This window comes from Pteropus medius, unplaced genomic scaffold (assembly GCF_902729225.1).
Source record: "Pteropus medius unplaced genomic scaffold, Ma_sr-lr_union100, whole genome shotgun sequence".
Taxonomy (NCBI): Eukaryota; Metazoa; Chordata; class Mammalia; order Chiroptera; family Pteropodidae; genus Pteropus; species Pteropus medius.
In genome coordinates this window covers 13,730,681-13,751,870 of record NW_024344370.1, presented here as the reverse complement: position 1 = coordinate 13,751,870, position 21,190 = coordinate 13,730,681, and the positions used below count along the sequence as shown (strand labels likewise).

Genomic DNA, 21,190 nt, shown 5'->3' with positions numbered 1-21,190 from the left:
AAAAAGGAAGCACAATTATAAATACTCTCTTTTAAAGTTCCCTCCATATAAAAAGTATACATACCTATATCCCATATGCTGCTTCAAAATCCTTACCTGGCACTGTACAACTAACAGCTGCTGAATCTTCAAGATTGCTTTCACTTGCGGTTTCCTTTGAAAATAAAATCCTCTAAGTCAAAGTTTGTATAAGACGGTGGGACAAACATAATATACCTAACATACAGCCTCTAATAAGTTGTCTGTGTGTAAAATTGATAGTGGCTTATATCCCTGAGAACTTTCAAAGATTTCTCAGATTAAAGGAGTCAACCTGTTATCTGAGTTTATGATTTGGTTGGTCATAATGGCCAAGTAGCAGTCAGAACTTCCTCTCCTCCAAATGAATGTCATAGATGGAATCCAGGTAGCCTAGATGCTAATCACCTCTAAGACTGAAAGAGCCTGGCCCCAAAGTAGCAGGGTTTGACTCTACATTTCACGAAGCTAAGTATTCTGTCTTACTTGTTTACCGTAGTATCCCCACCTGCACCTAGCACATCATAATTGCTTAGTAGATATTTTCAGAATTTATTATTTATGATGAGCAATTCCTGTTCAAAAACAGTTTTCAATCATGTACTGCTAAAATAAACAACATGGTGTTGTTCATTACCGTTAATTCAGAAAGTTCACCATAGCTCTGAAGGTCTGCAGTCACTTCTGCAGGGGCCATCATATTTTGGAGAAACTGACAACTAAGCATAAAAGTTAAAAGTTACAGGCAAGTGAGCATTATCCCATAAAAATACTTATAGGCGAATAAGCATTTGCATTAGGTTTTTAAAAACTTATTAAGGTTTTAATGGCAAAACAATTAAATATAAAATTAACATTTCTAGTGATTTGCTCTTGTCAGTGTCATCAAGACATTTGGACTCTGGCTCTCAGCAATAGAAATGTACATGATTTATAAAGTAATGGGGCTAACCAGTGAATTTGGTGGAAGGAGTACATATTTAACACTCATTCATGAAACAACGAAGATGAACCTAAGGAATCAAAAACAGAAGAAAACTCCATCTATGGATTCTGGAACACACACAAAAAGACAGTAGAAAAACTGGCGAAATCCAAAGAAAGTCTGGAGTTAATAGTAGTGTACCAATGTTGGTTTCTTAATTTTGACAAATGTACAATGATAATGTGAAAGATGTTAGTATCACGGGAATCTGGGTGAGAATATATGAACTCTATTATCTTTGTACCTTTTCTCTAAATCTAAAATTATTCCCAAATAAAAAGTTTATTAAAAAAAAAAAAAACAACCATCAATATGAAGACTAAAGAATGGCCATAAACATATTCTGTAAAAACTATTTGCCAGACATCATGAAACTGGGACATAAAAACCCTCTAAATTCAGATATGATGTCTGCCTGAAGAGCTAAGGGAGAAAATTCTAAAGAGCTCTGCCCAAAATGATTCACTTGGATAGGTGAGAACTACAAATGTGAGTAGGTAAATGAGAAACTAAGAACAACCAAATGGCTCGCACTCATTTTCAGGCCGCCGCATATTCACAGGAAAGCAGGTGGTAAAGCAAGAGGAGGCTTATTCTTAGTTTTCCACGTGGCTTGGAGATGAGTCTAAGAGTAGAAGAGTAGCTGCAGGAAAATAGCAAATAGGACTTTTAATATTTCTGTCAAAGGTCACTATGCAGATAGACCCATCAAGAAAAAGGATTCTGAAGGAAAATAAAATATAGACTTTTTCGTACAAAGCCAATACAGTTATTTGCCAGCAGATGTGCACTACAAGAAATGTTGAAGTTCTTCAGTTAAAAGGAAAATGGTAACAGATGAAACTCTACTTGGTTCTACCCAAAGGAATGAAGAGCACCAGGGTTGGTAACTAAGTAGGTAAATATAAAAGACATTTTTCTGTTTTTAAAATATATTTAAAAGATAATTGTTTGAAGCAAAGATATAACACTGTATTGTGAGATTTATAATATATATGAAAGTAAAATATATGACTAGGACAAAGGATAGAGGGGGAGAAATAGAAGCATACTGTTACATAGTTCATACATTACATGTCAAGTATTAGTTGAAGATGACTGTGATGTTAAAATACATACTGTAAATTCTAAAGCAGGCACTAAAAAAGACAGATGTACAGCTAATAATCCAATAATAGAGATAAAAGGGAATACTAAAAACTACTCAAACTCATAGAAGTCAGGAAAAGAAGAAAAAGGAACAAAGAAGCTACAAGGCAAATAGCAAAAAGCAAAGAAGTGCATTTAAATCCAACCATTTCAATAATTACATTAAATATACATGTTCTAAACACTCCCATTAAAAAGCAGATATCGTCAGACTTCAAAAAGATCCAACTGTGTTGCCTATTTTATTATTTCATACAATAATACACACTATAGCAGTGAAAACAAGCGAACTGCAACTCTACACATAATTATGAATGGGTCTCAAAAACAATGTGGAGCAAAATGTGCCAATCACAGAAAAACCATGCAGTATGCTTCCATTTATTTGCACTTCAAGAATAGGCAAAGTTCCGTGTGTTTAAAGATACATATGTAATCAGAAAAACCATAATGAGAAGCAAAGGAATAATTAACCTAAAATTTAGGATCATGTTTACCTCTAGATTAGAGGGATAGAATATAATCGGAATTGGGAGAGGGTGTATATATGTATATATGTGTGTATGTATGTGTATATATGTTATATATATTTTTATTTATATATATTTAGAGATAGGTACATTATATATAAGCTAGAAACATGTATCTCGTGTGCAGTCTTTCCCAGGAAACTGTGGAGGTTCCCTGGTATTCCACCAAAATGAGTGAATAAACCAAAAAGAGGGTGACATTAGATCCAGGACACAGGAACTACAACACAAGAGAGAGGCAATAGGAATCCCTAAGATTATCATGAAGAAAAATCTCAAGATCCTAGGATGACTACAGGATAAGTACTTCATGTTGGAGAGACTCCTTCAAGAAAATGAAAATGATGGGATATCTTATAGGTCCCAATGACTGGAGAGGAGATTTAAACATCTGGGAGAATTTGAAGATGAACTGGTGCTAAAGATTAAAAAAAAAAAAAAGACTAAATGGCTATGAAAAAAATACTTTTTTTAAAGTAGTGGTAAGGATATGAAGAAACGAATATATTTATATAAATTGAAGTATACATTGTATTATATATATTTCATATATATTTTATAATGTATAACATTAAATATAAAATTAAATAAAAACTTAAATACATATAAATTGAAATATATATTACTCAGCTATAAAAAAAGAATGAAGTACTGATACATGCTACAACATGGATGAATCTCAAAACATTATGCTAAGTGAAAGAAGCCAGATACAAAAAATCATATCGTATGCTTCGATTTATATGAAACGTCCAGAACAGGTAAATCTATAGAGACAGAAAGCAGATTGGTAGCTTTAAGGAGCTAGAATGCGGTGGGGCATAGAGATAGGAAGTGATCACTTAATGGTACAGAGTTTTCTTTTGGGGTAATGAAGATGTTCGGAATTAGATAGAAGGGGTGTTCGCACAACACTGTGAATGCCACCGGATTACACACTTTAAAATGGTTCATGTATGAATTTTATTTTAAAAAAATACTAAGCAAACATTAATGAACAAGACAATTATTACTTTCTACAAAAATTGAAACTTGTACAGGGAGGGAAAACATTAATTTACCACAGATTCAGCTTTGCATAGCATTTATGGAGTCATAAGTAAACATATAACAATATTGTTCTAATCAAAACTATGCTATAACTATAATGAGAGGAAGGCCAAATGGCAAGTGTGTCATGAGAGTACAGAGAAAAAAGAGATAAAGGCTCTGGTATGAATCAGAGGGGTGGGCAAAGATTTAACCAGAAAACAAAATGAGGAAGAAAATGAGAAAACGAGGAACAAATTGTTAAAGTACATCCAAATTCACAGACACTAAACATTCATTCTACTACTCACTTAGGAAAATATTTGGTGTGATCTTCTAATGGGTCACCACCTTCCTCACACTTTTCCAAACATTCTCCACAGGAAAAACGCTGGACGATGTCCTTTATACCTAGAAGGAAATTCGATCAGGACCACTGGCATGTATTCATCAAGTGACACAGTTAACCACTAGGTCTTTGGCAAAACCCTACTTGCATTTCCAATCAGATTTTGTGAAAAAGTCACAATTTGGGTCACCAGCGAGGCAGTATTCCATACGAAACCAATGCCATGAGTCACATACATATGAGTGCTCCTATGTATCATGCACTTTGATGAACACTTCCCTGACCCATCCTTCTACGGAGCAAGAGATTTGCAAATCAGAGTGTAGAATTAAAGCTCCATGAAGGAAGAGATTTTTGTCTGTTTTGCTCACTGGTGAATCTCATGGACCTAGAAAAACAACTAGCACTTATTAGGCACTCAATAAGTATTTGAGGAATAAATCAGAAAGAATATATTTGGAGCTCAGGAAAAAAATATGAACAGCAGCCCTTAGGTAAGTTCATGAAGAATCAAATGTCTCTACTACATTAGCACCAGGTTTATTCCACCAGAAGTAGGATCAAGTCTCCTTATGAGACTTTTCTGTGGAAGGAAATTAGCATTTGGATCTACCAAAGGATTAAACTAGAAATGGAGCGTCCCTCATCTTCTTTCCACTCTTGGAGCCCTGTAGGCATGGCAAAGCGAGGGCATCCCCTTTGTATCTGGACAAAAATGCGGTCCTAGAGCTTGCAAGACGGTAAAAGGGTCAGATGACTAGGACTTGTGGGGAAAAGTGGAGGTTCGAAAAGGAATAGTGTGAGGACACTGGACAGCGGGTCTTTGAGGGAGGATGGCAAGAGGAAGACAGAACAGAGAGTGGGGAGAAAGAGTGGGACACTGCCTTTCCACATGCTTAAGATTGTGAGGCACAAAGATTTTTTTGTACCATTAGTATGTTTCTGTTAAAGTGACCCCTACATTCCCCTACATTGTACTGCTCTGTGATATCTACTTGACTTTTAGTAAAGGATCTGCATGGGCCCTCACTGTGTGTTTGGTCTGAAGGTCAATAAAGGTACCAAGGAAGGGCACAATATCCTTTCTGATCACCTTACTGTACCTCAGGCAGAGACCTGAGGGGAACCAGCCTATTCTTTGTGGGTTTAAGAGTAGAATTTCCTGATGACCAGCAGCTAAAGAGAATACTATGAACTGATGGAAGATGCTACATGCTTAGAAATCATTTAAAAAAGTATTTCCTGATTTTCTCTTCTTAATAGTGTATGTCAAAGACCGCTTATCCATATTCCTAGTATCTTTCATTCTTCTATAATATCAAACCCCAATTTTTAGCTGGGTATACTGCAGCCAGGAAAAAAATTAAATGTCCCAGCTTCTCTTATAACTAGGTATGGCCATCTGACTACTAAGTTTTGGTTAAAGAGATATAAGCAAAAGGGTCATGTGACAGTTTTCAGGGGCAGGGATGGGATTGGGTGGTGGTGGGGAAGAGAGTAATGTATAGAAAGTAAGACATTACAATTATCCCAAACGGAATACAGTTTCCCGCGCCCCCATCCAAAAGTAGAGCATTCCTATGAAACCTTTCATAAGCTGAAATGGCAGAAAGTGAAGAAGCAATTACCTTAGGACAGGGGTCCCCAATCCCTGGGCTATGGACCAGTACTGCCAGTTAGGAACTGGACTGCACAGCAGGAGGTGAGCAGTGGGTGAGCTAGTGAAGCTTCATCTGTATTTGCAGCCACTCCCTAGCGCTAGCATCACCACTTCAGCTCCACCTCAGATCATCAGGCATTAGATTCTCATAGGAGCATGGGTTCCAGGTGCCGAAAAGGTTGGGGACCACTGCCTCAGGACACATCTTGCTAACAAATACACAAACTGAGCTAAAGCACAGATGCTCACAGACAGTTCAAAGCTATGGTGGCTTGATGCTGAGATGCGGAGTGTAGTTCCCAGGGAAGGGGCTTGGTGGCGCCGCTCTCACTGCTCCGGTGCGTGCTGCCTCTGTAATGGTTCACCTCAAAACAAATGCTGTACACTATTTTTGCTTTTCGTCTTTTTTGGCAAAAGCGAAAATCCTCTTCAGATTTGGTTAGCAAAAACAGAGGCATACCTTGTGTTATTGAGCTTTACTTTAACGAGTTTCACACATGTTGCATTTTTAAACTTTTTTTTTATGTATTGAAGGCAAGACCCTCCCCATCTGCAAAAGGATTATAGCTCACTTATTGCGGTAATCACTTTATTGTGGTGGTCTGGAACCGAACCTGCAATATCTCCGAAGTATGCTTGTACTAATGTATGTCTCTCATAAAAACAAAGTGGCGAAAAGCGACTTTGGAAAGCGGAGGATACCTGTACCTGTTAGGAGCTTTTCTACCTAAGGGAGATGTGGAAAATTGGGAGAGAGTTTCTGATACAGCAAGGGAAAGGGATACTTTAGGAAAGATTAAAAGAGTGGATATTGTTGAGACTAGATAAACCCAAGCCCAGGATCATAAGGGATATGGGGTTTAAATGAGCAGCAAGGCAAGAGCTTGCACAAACTACTGGCTCACCTATATAAAAAGGCCTCCTTTGGCCAGAACTACAACTCCCACAGGGGATGCCTGGGGCCAGTTCTTAAAAGCCCAGTGCCAGTTCTTCATTAGCAAAGATGCTCTCATTGCAATAAACTTGAATAAAAGACGGTAAGACCAGCAAGGTCTGATATTACAAATATCAGTGTTCAGGTTATCTCTTCACATTTATAGATAGAATGTGATGTTTGGAGTTTGCTTCAGTATAATTGGAGGAGGGGTTAAAAGGAAAAAAGAGGTTTAGATGAGGCAAGATTGACCTTGTGTTAAATTATTGAAGCAGAATGGGAGATATATGGTGGTTATATACTATTGTCTTATTTATGTGTTCAAAATTTTTCTATAATAAAACCTTTAAAAATTACCTCTTCACCATCAGAATAAAACCAAAAAAAAAAAGCTAGAAGAGACTCCATTTCTCCCTTGAAGAAATGGAGTCTCTTCTCAACTCCCTTGAAAGTTGGTGTCAAGATTCGAAAGAGCCAAATTTTCCTTGCAGCTTCCTTAAGAGCAGATTTATTTCTTGCCCTTTGAGGTGTCCACTCAAGCAGTAGTCCCCATTAGACCTCCCACCTTGGATGGGCCCTGGGATTTGATTCCTGTCATCTGTACCCTATAAGGACTTGAAAATTAAACTTATGTTAACTTGGTTGTGTAAATTTTCTAAAGCCGAAAGCTTTCTTCAGTGTTCCACTTAACATCAGGATTCTTGCCATCACTTCATTTTTAATTTACATATATTTAATGTATTAGACAAACCTCGGTCTTTTCCTCCTGTGTATCTCCTTTACTCACACTACTACGACCCTCACACACTTCTGACAGCAGATGTGTGGGGCTTTCCCCCCACCAAGCAATTCTGACATCAGCTAGGTGTTCTACAATTTAACTCATCCTGACACTCTCTACCTGGAGATGGCCTCAGATCCTACAGGTTAAGGGCTCAGTCCTGCAAGAGTGTACCCAGCCCATTCACTGGAGTAGCTCACAGGACTCAGAGAAATACTTGTATTCGCTAGTTTTTTAAAGGATACAGATGAATGGCGAAATGAAGAGACACATAGGGTGAGACCTGGGAGGGTCCAAAGAGCAGGAGTTTCCGTCCCCATGGAATCGGGGTATGTCATCCTCCCAATGTGGATGTTTTCATTTACCTAGAAGCTCCCTGAACCTTGTACTACTGGGATTTTTATGGAGGCTTCATCATGTAGGTATAATTGATCATTAACTCCATTTCCAGTCCGTCTCTCCTCTCTGGAGTTTGGGGGCCATGACTGAAAATTCCAAGCTTCTAATCATGGCTTAGTCTTTCTAGTGACCAGCCCCAATCCAGGAGCCCACCCAGAGTTTCTTCCTTAGAACAAAAGATGCTCTTATCACGTAGGAATTTACAAAGGTTTTAAGGGCCCTGCATTAGGGATGGGGTCAAAAACTAAATATTAGAATAAAAGATGCTCCTACTGCTCTTATCACTTTAAAAACTACAAAGATTTTAGGAACTCTGTGCCAGGAACTAGGGGCAGAGATCATATGTTTTTTTTTCTATTACCTCACACTTAATTTCTTAACAGATACTGATCTATTTAAGAATATTTTCAAAACTATTTTATCCAGAAATTTTAATTGCTTTAGGGGAAATGTCAGTCAAGGACCCAACCCTGCTATATGTCCCTATGCTCGTTTATGCTAAAAAACTAAGTCACTCTAGAAGACCAGAAATCTTACGAAGATGATTTAAAAAATAAACGAACAAACAGAACTATGGCACCATGAAAATGAGGAAAAAAATGGAAGGGATTTTTAAAAATGGGTGAAGACCAAAGAAAAGCAAAAGAAATAAACCAGCAAAGCCTTTGGAATATGTCTGAGTCTTTACCTGATACCATAGGTAAATCTGTCTTTATCCAGGAATTCACAAAATGTTCTCCCTAAAGAAAATTAAAATTCAAGTTATCAACTTTGTTTGACTTAGAGTATATACCTATCTATGAATAAAAATTGAAAGCCCCAGACATTGAAGAGTTTCATTGGATTGAGTGGCAGAACTGTTGGAGATTATTCCTTTAATTTTTATTTCTATTAATGTTGGAATTTTTTATGCAGTGCAAAACAAAAACAAACAAAAAAACAAAAACCTGTTTCTTTGTACCTAACAGGAAGCTTTCTGGGGTCACTGTTTCCAGAACTCCAGCTCCAAATTAGATTTACATGTAGCTATCACAGATGTACTTTGACTAATGAGAAGGTATGAGATTCAGGAAGGACTCAGAAGGATGTTAGGCATTGAGCAACCGATCCTTCTCTGATAATTGCATCTGGGTTTCTTTCTGAGGAAACACTTCTCCCCTACTTTGAGACCATGTTCTCTCTTTAAGGTTTTTATCTTCTGAATGTTAGCCAATAAATTCCCTTCTTTGCTTAAGCAGTTTGAGTTTTCCATTACGGGCCACTAGGGAATCATTACTAATAGGGGATAAAGTAACCAGCTAGGAGGCAGCAACTCTGAGGCCCACTGTGAATGATGGTGCTGTGGTCCCAATATCTTACACAGCATTCAGATGGGGGCAGCCAAGGGAAGCTAGGGAAGATGGCCTCAGTCAAAGAGGTGAAGACTTTCAGGAAGGCAAACTGACCATTTGAAAGCCAGCCCTGGAAAAAGGAATTTTAAGGGCTCCAGTTTAGCAAGAGAACATTATTTTCTCCATTCTGTCAGATGTGAGGTAAGAGAAGGAAAGAAGGGAATAAGAGTAGAGACCATGAAAAACAAAAAGATTGCCTATCCTTTTTCTGATTCAGATATTATTAGGTAATCAAAAGATAACGAGGAAAAAAATGCTGTCGTAACTTACCGTCACACCAACAAATCCCTTGTAGCTCTGAATATACTGGGCAATTTCCTCTGAGGATTTCTTACTTTGAAGAAATTCACACCTATAATTAATAAACATAATTAAAATTAACCTCGATACTGTGATAGAGATGTCTTATATCTCTTATTGTTTACACAATGAACATTTGCTAAAACTTACTGAATTGTACACTTAAACTTGGTGAATTTTATTAAACTTCAAATAAAACTGTTAAAAGATTTATCCCAAAACTCATTTATGAGGATCATTATTATTCTTATATAATTATTTACTTCTATTAGTGACAACATAAATAATTTAAAATTAAATTTTCAGATTATTCCTTTCTCTTGAAACAATAATACAATCAAAGAGACTGATTTATAGTATTATATAGGCTGGAGTTTTTTGTTTGTTAAATTAAACTATGGTGACTGAATCTAGTTCCTGTTCTCATATGAAAGTTACTGGCACTAAGGGTAATTATATAAATAACATATTTCATCTACTAAACAAAGTATGTCACCACTCCTTAAACAACGGAAGTTAACAAATTTTGAATTCTTAAAAAAGAACTTATTGAATACCATTTAAAAAACTCATTCCTTTCCACAAAAGAGAAGCAATTTTTAAATTAATTTGAAAAAGTTCTTCTAATTCAAATTTATCTTTCTAGTAGTATTGTAGTAACAAGTGGGCTGGGAATCAAGAGGCCAGAATGTTAGGCCCAGTTCTGCCACTACCAGGGATGTGACCAATCTTGTCATTGTTCTCTTGTAATCACATGAGAAAATGAACTCCATTAGATGGTTCATATATTTCTCCAGAATTACCATTCTATAAGCAGCCAGGATGTGGAGGAGACATTGTTTTATGATATGACCACTGTCTGTCCTGCAAGCTGGACCCGGGTCAGAATGGAAGTTGCTTTCCACAGACCCCCTCCCCTCAGAGGCTCCCTGATAATTGATGTTCATTCTGACATAAATCAGTACCCCTCTCTTGCCTCCTGCAATGTGCTGATTCCTGAAACAGGCTTGTTGTTCTGGCCTGGTCAAACATGTAATTTCTGTACCTGGTAGCATTCACATACTAGTATCTGTGACTAGCCCCCCACCCCTTCACCCTATTCTCTGGCACCTGCCAAAATGCAAGGGGATCCATTTCATCTTGCATCTGCCTCTGACATGCCTCATATGTAAGTTTCCCTTAATAAACACTATTAGTTACCTGATGGAGTGGCCAACCTCTTTCTTGGTGATCCCAAATATCCCTCCATTTATGAAGGCAGAATTTCAGACTCTAGGCTTTTCTCTGGGCCTGTGTATACTAACACAGGGTCCCCATTTAGCACGTGCCCACGTTATCCCTGAGATTGCCTTAAATCGGCACATAACCCACCTAGAGCACAATGGATAGGGTGGAGTACCCTGCCCACATGCTTAATGTGAATTGAGGAGGCACTCAATACATGGTACTTAATTTTATTTAAAAATTATAATAAAATCAGCTTAAAAAGTATGAGAATACTCATTTTGTCCATATTTTATAAAAGATGCAACAAAGCCACTCTATAAAATTGAAGTCCAAGCAGCTAGAGTTGGAGCAACCAGCAAGAAATTGGGGGATTCTTAGTTCTAATTCCAGCTCTGAAATTTATGGGCTGAGCATGTGCTCAAAATGACAGAGGAAAGGCAAAACAGTCAGTCATCTTCACATAATACATGGTAGTTTTTAGTAGGCATTTGCTCCATATAACTTTATAATTTTTACAACAACCCTACAAGCTATATATTATAATCTGCATTTTTACACATGAGACTCAGAGTAACTTGTCTAAGGGCTGGAAGTAAGGAAGCGGCTCTGTATCTCCTGAGCTTCTGCACTCTGCCCTGCCCTTTGTATCAGCAGGCCTTAGCTCCTTCACTCTCTATGGCTGATGACTAGACTGGTATCTTCTCTCCTATGCTTCTTACCTTTCCCTCAGCCCTATGTCAAAGAAGGTATACCACGGCCACTCCAGACAGGATGTGCCACTTAGTTGGTACTAGTCATATGATGGTCTATGTGAATGGTGTCACTGGAAGTTGTCCAATGTATAATCCAATGACACTATACACATAGTGACCCTAAGTATAAGTGAAGATTGAACTGAGGCCATAGCTGAGACAGGTACCCAAGAGCAATAAATATTGACCAGAGATGACACTGATCTGATACATACCCATAAGGTACATGTCAACACTAAGAATGATTGTTTGGTCTGTTCTGACTGGTCAAGGAGCCAGAGTGACATTCAAAATATTTAACAATCTGGCTTCATGCATCCCTATAACTATCTCATCCGCTTGTCAGGAAGAGCTTTCTCTCTCTCCCTCCCTCCCCATCTCTATCTCTCTACCTCTTTCTCCTCTCCTTCTTTGTTCCCTTCCTCCCTCCCACCACCCTCACTTTTTCTTTTCTACTACAAAATACATGTTTGTTCCCAAAAATTTAAACAAAATAGAAATGAACAAAATAAAATATGAAAATCCCTTTCCACCTTATCTCCTGACAAATCCAAATCCAAATGTATCTATTGTTGAGTTTATATCTTTTCATAACTTTTTCTATATATTTTCAAACAAGTCCATATGTGAGTTGAGTGGTTTTACACATTTTTTAAGGGCTTACGGTAGCACATTATTTTGCATATTTCTTTTTTCACTTAACATATCATAGACATCTTTCCATTTCCATTGTGAGCATGGCTGTCTCTGTGCAAGATAACTTATAAATAACTGCCCAATTGCTTTGTGGTTGACCTATGATTCAACCAACAGCTTCTTTGCATGTAGTAAGTGTAGTAAGTGTATGACAAATATTTGTTAAGAGTATGAACCTGATCACACTACTAGATCTAAGTATTAGGTTAGAGGAAATAAAGTAAGTAGAGAAACATGTTATCACAATAGAAACACATTCAGCCAAAGTTAGAGTATAGGGAATTATACAGATTACAGGGCTTCTTTAATGAATAAATGACGAGAAAAAGATGGGAAAGGAGGAAAGCTATAAATTAAAAATCTTGAGACATATCAGCTAAATGTAATATACGGATTTTGGATACTGATTCAAATTAACCATTTGAAAGGGAGGTGGGAGGATGTGGACATTTGAACATTGACTCAGATATTTGATAATATGTGTTGAGGAATTACTGTTAATCCTTTTCAGGAGAGAGAATGATATCGTGGTTATGTTTCTTAAAGATATTCTTACATTTTAGAGTTATATACTAAAATATCACCAAATGACATTATATGATGTCTGGAATTGACTTTAATATAGTCTGGTTATTATTATTATTTCCTGGGAAAAGGTGGGTGAGAGATGGATATGATTTGGCCATGTGTTGATAAGTGTTTATTATACTATCCTATCTTTGTATGAAATTCTCCATAACGGATGTTTAAAAAATTGTTAAGGAAATGAATCTGTATTTGAAAGGTATAAAGTTATGTAAAACACTAGTAAATATAGCATTAAAAATAATTAAAATACACTTCATTTTTTAAGCAGGAAACTAAAGATCATCGTGATGATCAAAACAGTTTCTGAAATAAAACATTTTCATTTGGTATATAATCAACAGTACATAAAACCACTTGTAATAACATCTTAAACATTGTTTTACTTTCCAGCTTCTTTTATACACCATTTTACATCCTCCCTATGCAAATTATTCTTATTTATTAAGGCAGATCCTGAAACTTCTACTTGGCAAAACATGTCCTAGTATTTGAGTTAATAAGACAACACTTAAATTATTTTAAAATTATATAATTCAAAAATTTTCACAATGTATTCAGCCTTTTCTTGTTTGAATAAATGCTTAATTCTGGAATGTTCTGGTTTTGGGTAGGAAAAAAAAATCAAAACTGAAGGTGCTATTCCAGGTAGGTGACTCTTGTCTTTAGTTTTGTTTTCTCTTAAAAAAAAAACAAAAAAAGAGAGAGAAAGAGTTATCGACTTACTTGGGGAACCATTTGGCATGTTCCTTCCAAGGATCATCCCCTTCTTCCCAATTTCCTAAACATCCACCACAGGCAAAACACTGCACAGTGTCCCGTTTGCCTACATATGAAGGAAAACATTTGATTGTCCAGGAATGGCACCAAGGAACAGTCCAGAAGATGTGTGTCTGGGAGCTGACTGCTCTGTGCATGAGTAAGATGTGCTGCAACATGTCTGCCACTCACACTCTCATCTGGCTGAATCCCCGTCCATAGCCCCACTGCCCTCAATGACCATTTTCTAAGCCTGGGATGCTACCCATCAGTTATGGCTATAGTTTACTTGTAGAACTCTAAGCTATTTAACTCAATATGCCTGTAAGGTGTTCCCAGAGCTGGTATTTTATTCTTTGAGCTCTCAGAGTTGAAGTAGTGAGGAAGTAAAGATATCCCAGCATTCACGAAGTAAAGCACAGTTAGAAAACCTAAGCTGTAGCTTCGCCGTGAAATTTATACGGAAACTAAGACACATCTTTTAAACTCTTCGAGCCTCAGTGAACTCAACTGTGAAATGGAGGGAAGAGCAAGTTTGTTGGATCAGAATTAGTGCTTAATCTGTGTCTAGCATCAAGTAAATATTTAGTAAATGATAGCTGTTATAGTTATTACTATTCTCATGCACCTCTGTCATAGCATTTATGGCATGGCTAGGACAATTCAAAGTGCAATTTTCTGAAATGCAGTTTGCTCTAACAGTAGAGTTAGCCCTAAGATTAACAACCAACCAACCAACTAACAGACAAATCCCTTCAATATTGCAGCAATTAAAAGAATCAAAGAAAAATCAAGTAAGAGCAGCAAAAGAAAGGTAGGTGAGACTTGGAGTCATGCTGACCTCAATTTGTTTTCAGGACCTTAAGAATGCAGTCAGTATTGTCTATGGTCTGAATTTAAGGAAAAATAACTGCTTGTTTTACATATATTTGGCAAATTAACACGCTGTATGAAACAAAATAAAGCTAAAGTAAAATTACTGAAGTTGAATTTTAATAAAATATATTATTATACCTATTACTGAAGTTGAATTTTAATAAAATATATTATTATACCTATTGCAACACATTTAACAAGTGAGGAAAGATTCACAAAATACTGCAACTGAACTATGGAACCTAAACTTAAAACTCCAGAGAAACACTTCAGGAAATGATTTCGAATTACCTGTAAAGACAAAGCCAGCCGCTGAGAGCTCCCTTGGGGATACCCTGTGGACATAAAATGGCCAGTCCTCAAAGGATTCAAGTCTCGCCTTATCTTCTTGGTACCTTGCTTTGTCTCCTCTCAGCTTTTTCTCTGGATTCTTAACTCTTATATCGTACTTGGCAATGTTACCAACATCTTTGCCCAAAAGGAACTCACAATCTGGATGAAACCTTTTGTGGTCTCCTATGGGGAGTCTCCGGAGGCTGGTCCCAAACAGTATTAAGCTACAGCAGAAGCACTGAATCCCAGATTGTACACCAGTGAAATAAAACCCAGCCGCTGCCATCTCCTGTGGTGTCCATGAGCTGTAGGACTTATAGGTCACAAAAGTCTTTAACCTTTTTGCTTCACTGCGCATTTCTGAATTAAAGCCTTTCTGCATTTTTTCTTGTTTCTCCTGTTCCTCTTCTTCCATTTGCTTTGCAAATTGAACTGCATCTAGGCCTAGATGATTAGACAGCTCCAGGAGTGTAGTGTAATCAAACTGGGAAATCTTCTCTTCAGTGGCCGTCTCCTGAGTGGCCATTTTCTGAAAAGGGAAGGAAGAGTAGGTTAATGAACTTCCTCTTGTTTTACTAGCCCTGAGATTTTTTTCAGCCCTTTTATTCTTACTGTTTCTTTTCTTCTGAATAATACTGATCTTTGTTCATCATTCAGCCCAATTGGGAGCAAATATGCTAGTAGGTCTGCGATAGCGTCTCTCACGCCATCCTGCCCTCCGACCAGTAAGGTCACATGGAGTCCAAGCAGTTGGAGGCCCTCTTATCACAGCATCGATCATCACTTAAATCAAAGATATGAAATAGAGAATACCTTAGTATCGTCACATAACAAGTCCAAAGATGCTTGCTTGCACCCTCAACATTCCAAGAACCTCAGAAATATTCCATTTGATACCCACAGGTGGAGCTGGATGGTTCCGCTTTACAAGGTGTGTTTTATGTGTCCCCGCCTTTATCCAGCTCAGCTCATCTGCAATTTGCCCATCTACCCACATTTCTGCAAAAGTTGTAAATAATACAAGATCTCGATTAAGACCAAGCATGTCCCTCATTTGCCAGTACCTATTGCAAGGAAAAGAACTCCTTTGTCAATAATGCATTAAGTCCATTTCAGCAGAGTTTCTTCAAGGAGCTCCTATATCAGTCCACAGGGTTACTTAGCTTTTTGACTGAGTAGCTTCTTTATTTCAGTTCTCTTGATGCCCTCTCCCTGTAGAGCCTCTTTAGTGGTTATTATTTATCAGATGAGTGTCTCATTCTGACCAAAAGAAGTATCTACCCACCTCTCATCTTTGGCCTCATTCCTTCCCTTTACAGAGGAAACCAGCCAAAGCTTGGTGGTCTTGGCAGCCTAGGGCTCCTTCTTACTTTCATTTTTGCCAAAGCAGCCAAAACCAGCCAAGGTACAGTATCCTTGGCTGACGTCCCCTCTATATGAATTTCTGTTTTAATCTACTTATCTATTTCCTTTGGCTCTGGACTGACCGCCTTCTAATTCCATTGCTGTACTTTTCCTCCCATCAGTTGCTATAGTACTCGAGTAAATTGAAACCAGGGATTCCTCAGCAGCCAGGCTGGTTCTATATCTTTCTTCCATTTTTCATCTTTCTTTCTCCCAAAGCCTTAGCCATCATTTAAATTATAAAGCCAAAAACTTTCAATTATCCCATTCACCGTGCTATCTTCAGCAATTACACATACTTGAAAAAACTCACAGGACTCTCCATAGTATACTTACATAAGACTTTAATAAGGGTAAAGTATAAAAAACAAAAATAAAAATAAACAGGCAAACGTCAAAGAGGTCTCTGATCCCAGGCCCATTTCCTGGGGGCCTTTCTCAGTTGTATAGGCTGTGCTGCATTTTAGATAATTAACCACCTAGATAGGTGCAAGATACCTTAGTCTTGGGGAAACCACAATCTCTTCTGATTATACCCCTCTGGTCAATGTGGCCAAAACTAGGATGCATGACCAGTCTCTAAATCAGAAACAAGGTGGTACAGGCTGTCCCCTGGTCTGTCTCAGACCCTAGCACAGGAGTACATTAATCACCAGTTAGTGCATTCCATTCAGGTTTGGCTGAGAGAGCACCGTGGCTCCAGGCCTCCTTGGAGATAAATAAGCACAGGGTTGCAAAAAGCCAACTGGGATCAATTTTGATGGGTCAGTGGTCAGTTCTGCTAATTCCAAGGCTGTGTCTGGGGCGGAGAGATCTCCAAGGCCCTTTCCAGATTTTATGTCCTTTGACTACAAGTGCTCAGAGTGCCAATGAGGCAACAGTGTCTTGGAGCTAAGTCTGTGTGACTCCTGTGCTTGTCCTCTTGCTTCCAAAGAGAGAAACAAGAATAAAAGAAATACGAGGGTCAAAAGTTAGGTGTGGAAGAAAGCACCTTTGCCAGAAAAGGTAATTTGCTTACCTAGAGGTTGTCCAGAGTCCCAGCCACGTGGAAGGAAAATGCCCCGTGGAAGAATATGTGGCTCGAGTACAAATGAGTTTGTCCTTTGATAGGAAGCAATGAGAAAATATTTGAGGAGCTGAAACTCAAAACAAGTTTCAGTTCTCTGAGAAATGACCAGTAAATGCTCTAGGGTATTGAGTCAAGAGAGCTTAGTCAGGACCCAAGAGGAACAGCGAAACCTACCAAGTCCCACAACGGGAAGTATTTTTTTCTAAACTGTTAAGATTGGTTAATGGTTATGGAGCTAGTATAAGTTTTATGTCTTTGATGGTGACAGTGTCTATCTTTCTGATTATCTTTTAGGATTTTCTCTTTTATCCTTGGGGTTATAAAATTTCAAAATGTGTCTAAGTGTGGGGTCTTTCTACATTCATTGTACTGTGCACTCAGTCTGAACACATGGCTATCCCATCAGCCCTGGGAAATTATCTTCTATAATTTCTTTGATAATTTCCTACTGTCTACTATTCTTATTTTACTTTTTTATGGTATTCCCATTATTTAGATGGGGATTTAATTGATCACCTAAATTCTTATCCTTTATTTCCCCTCATATACTCCTTAGTGCTTTTGCTCTATTTTTGGAGAGATTTCCTCTCTTTATCTTCCAACTCTACAATAGTAACTCTTAATTTCAGCGAATATACTTTTAATTTCCCACAGCTCTTTCTTCTCTCATCCTTAATTTCATGACATCTAATTCTTTTAACCAATGCAATCTTTCTGAATATCTGCTATGACATTGTCAAATGACAAAATTAAATAATTTAATAATGGGTTTGATGTTCCTGACTCAAGGAAAAACAGTGCATGGGCCAGGAAAACACAGAGCCTCACAAGCACTGTCCCCCAGCGACTTGGGGCAAGAGCAAGTTATATAGAGAAGAGGCATCGTGTCAGTGGCATGATTGGCTAAGAGGAGAGGATTTCCTTATAAGGCCACAGTCCTATTTTCTAGAGGAAAGTAAACCAGCTAAAGCTGAGCTGGAGAATTGTGATTGGGGTAGCATTTCCATGATAGGTGTGTTCGTTTTGTGACTTGGGCTGGGTCATTGTGGTGGCCTCCATTTTGTGGGTCCTGACAAATTAACTTAATCAATGCTAATGCTTGGTTCATCTGTCTCCTGAATTATCTGTTTCTTCAAAGGCTATTGTCATTTACTTTTTTTTCCCCCACATGACCAGCTTTCCTCAAATGAATACTGATCCTTGGTTTTGGATTTATGTTTAAGAATTAGGCAATTTAAAAGCTGATTGGTCAAAATTATGGTTAAAAATCTAATTAAAAGCCACGTGAACTTAAACCATTTACTTTATGGAGACCAGACTGAGAAGCCAAGATTTACCCTGGAGAAGCCCTAAATGTCAGACGAACATCTCAGAAAATGATTTCAAGTTACCTGTAAAGACAGAGCTAGCAGCTGAAAGCTCACCTCAGATGTTCCTTGAGCATAAAATGACCCGTTCTTGAAAGATTCTGTTTTGGGATGCCAGTGCCCACACTGGCTCCTTGAAGTCAGCTGAAACAGTTTATTCAAATTTTTTTTAAAGAGAAGGATCATCTAAGTTTTTGCCTCAGGGTTAACACCTGTCTATCAAATAATCTGATTCTGGGGTAGAAGGAGCCAACTGTTCCACGCACAGATTTTAAATTAGTCTCACCCAGTTTTCAGCCCTTCCCATCATCCCTGCCCTCCTCCTCACCTGGTGTTCCAAGTCCCCAGCTGCTCCAGAGTTCTATGCAGGGTAAATAGCCTCCAACAGGTTATACCTGTGTTTATGCTGCAGTTTCTTTTGGCCTGCTTCATTGAGTACTACTATTCCATTTGTTTCTGTAAGTGCAGGCTGACTTAGGTTGATTTGTGACTTGGGCCGGGCCACCGTGATGGCCTCCATTTTTGTGAGTCCTGATTAATTTTATCAATGCTAATGTTTAGTTCATCTGTCTCCTGAATTATCTGTTTATTCAAAGGCTATTGTCATTTACTTTTTTATTTTCACATTATCAGCTTTCCTCAAATGAATACTGATCCCTGGTTTTCAATTTATGTTTAAGAATTAGGCAATTTAAAAGCTAAATGGTCAAAATTATGGTTAAAAATTTCAAAAGTTGGGGGAGTGGCTCCACAGTGTAGTGTTTAGCATGTCTGCTTTACATGCAGAAGATCCTGGGTTCGCACCCCAGCTGGAGCCACAGACAAGACCTCCGTGTGCACAGCAACCTCATGGGCGGGGAGATGCCCTGTCGCCCCTCCTCCCCGCCTTCAGAGATCCAGCCCTTAAAAAAAAAGGGGGTGGGAGGGCAACATCCGTAGCTCAGGGGTGGAAGTGTGTGTAGGGGAGGCATTAAAGAGGGGAAAAATTCTTTTCAGAAATACTCTATGTGTTGATGGTCCCCTTTTGCTTTCTTATTTTTTCTGGGTTTATACTTTTAAAAATCATTTCAATAATATCGTGTAATTATTACCAATAAGAACTAAAACTTATTTAGATGACTAATTGCCAGGCACTTTAGATATGTCCATTTAATCCCTTTAACAGTCCATATGAAGGAGATATTATTATTTCCATTTCACTGATGTGGAAACTCATGCACATAGGGGTTCAGATTAACCAGAATCTTGCTAGAGTCTGCACTTTTAACCACTGTTATGCTGCCATAAAGCTAGATTTTAAGGAAAGGCAAACCCAGGTATCCCAGAAAGCATAGTTGAACAAATTGCTGTTAGCAAGGCTTCTTTCCAGCTGTTACCAGGAGTACTGGTATGTGAACTCCTCTGGCGAAGTCCAACAAGGCCATTTACCCAGCCAAGAAGCAATCATTGTTATATAGTTGACCAGCTATTCACCAGTTCCTCCTAAATTTTGTGTGAACATGTATAATGTTACAAAGACAGTGTTCTTTTGAAGCACTTTCCATTAATATTTAATGACAATCCAGCTGCTCCTAGATCCACAATTCTTTTTACAGCAAGCCCAGAGGTCAAGGGAACCTCTCCACACTGCTGACCCTTCTATCTGCCAATAAACTTTTTTTTTTTTTTACCAATAACGTGTGCATCTCAGTCCAACACACATTACATTTATTGTAGCACCTTGTCGATTTTGTTGCCCTTATGATTTGCATTTTTTTTTACTATTCTGTTTTTCTAAATATTGATGATCTATAGGACTCATGCTGGTCTATTTTTAATGTATGATTATAAATCCTGTTGGATTTTCTAAGTAGATATTTGTATTATCTGAATATTATGACAGTTTTGTCTTTTACGGTCTTTTCATTTTGTCTTGTTGCATTGACTATACCCTTTAATATAATGTTGCTTAATAACAGGAATAATTGATATCCTATTTATTCTTGACTTTGGCAGAAATTTTGACCACTAAATATGGTGTTGTAGATTTCTAGTGGAGACCTTTTATCAGTTGAAAGAACTCCTTTTTGATTCCTAGTGACGCTGAAAACTTCTACATAGCCTTGAATGGAAAAGTATCCAAATATCACCTCTATATGGCAGGAAGGGGAAACAATTCTCAAAGGAAGGCAATTAAAAAACTAGGTAGCCAAAAACAAAATGCAAACATACACTCACAAATGTCCACTACCCAATCTGAAGAGGATTCGATGTTTTGAGTTTTAAAGTAATACTCTTTTCAATGACTTTTTTCAACCAAAAGCACATACACACAGAGAGTAGTATTTAAGTTTAGCCATTCTAAGGCATATGTACGTTATCTCAGTATGGTTTTAATTTAATGTTTCGCTGGATATTGTGGGGTTAATTCAGAACACAGCCTCTCCACATACTCAGAAGACAAGATGGCTGCTTGGTCAGCAGTCATAAAGAAGGCAGTACAGAAAGGGCTCTTGGCAGTGCCTGCTCGCAAGGACTCTTTCTGCAGTTCCCATGGACTTATCTGCTCCTGTAACCAGCTCTTGTAACCAAGCAGCACAGGTGGTTACAATGAGATA

The 21,190-nt window shown here is 38.0% G+C and overlaps 1 protein-coding gene across 1 annotated transcript in view; it reads right to left on the bottom strand.

Annotated features, from left to right (window-relative positions):
- Positions 1-20,234, bottom strand: part of NAIP (NLR family apoptosis inhibitory protein) — a 34,890-nt gene extending 14,656 nt beyond the window's left edge. Inside the window, 10 exon segments of the mRNA XM_039870147.1 lie at positions 97-154; positions 656-737; positions 4,023-4,122; positions 8,523-8,574; positions 9,496-9,577; positions 13,512-13,611; positions 14,712-15,282; positions 15,655-15,752; positions 17,176-17,258; positions 18,922-20,234. Of these exon segments, the coding sequence (XP_039726081.1) occupies positions 97-154; positions 656-737; positions 4,023-4,122; positions 8,523-8,574; positions 9,496-9,577; positions 13,512-13,611; positions 14,712-15,282; positions 15,655-15,752; positions 17,176-17,258; positions 18,922-19,025 (1,330 nt within the window). The 5' untranslated portion in view covers positions 19,026-20,234.
- Between the last annotated feature and the right edge of the window lie 956 nt (positions 20,235-21,190).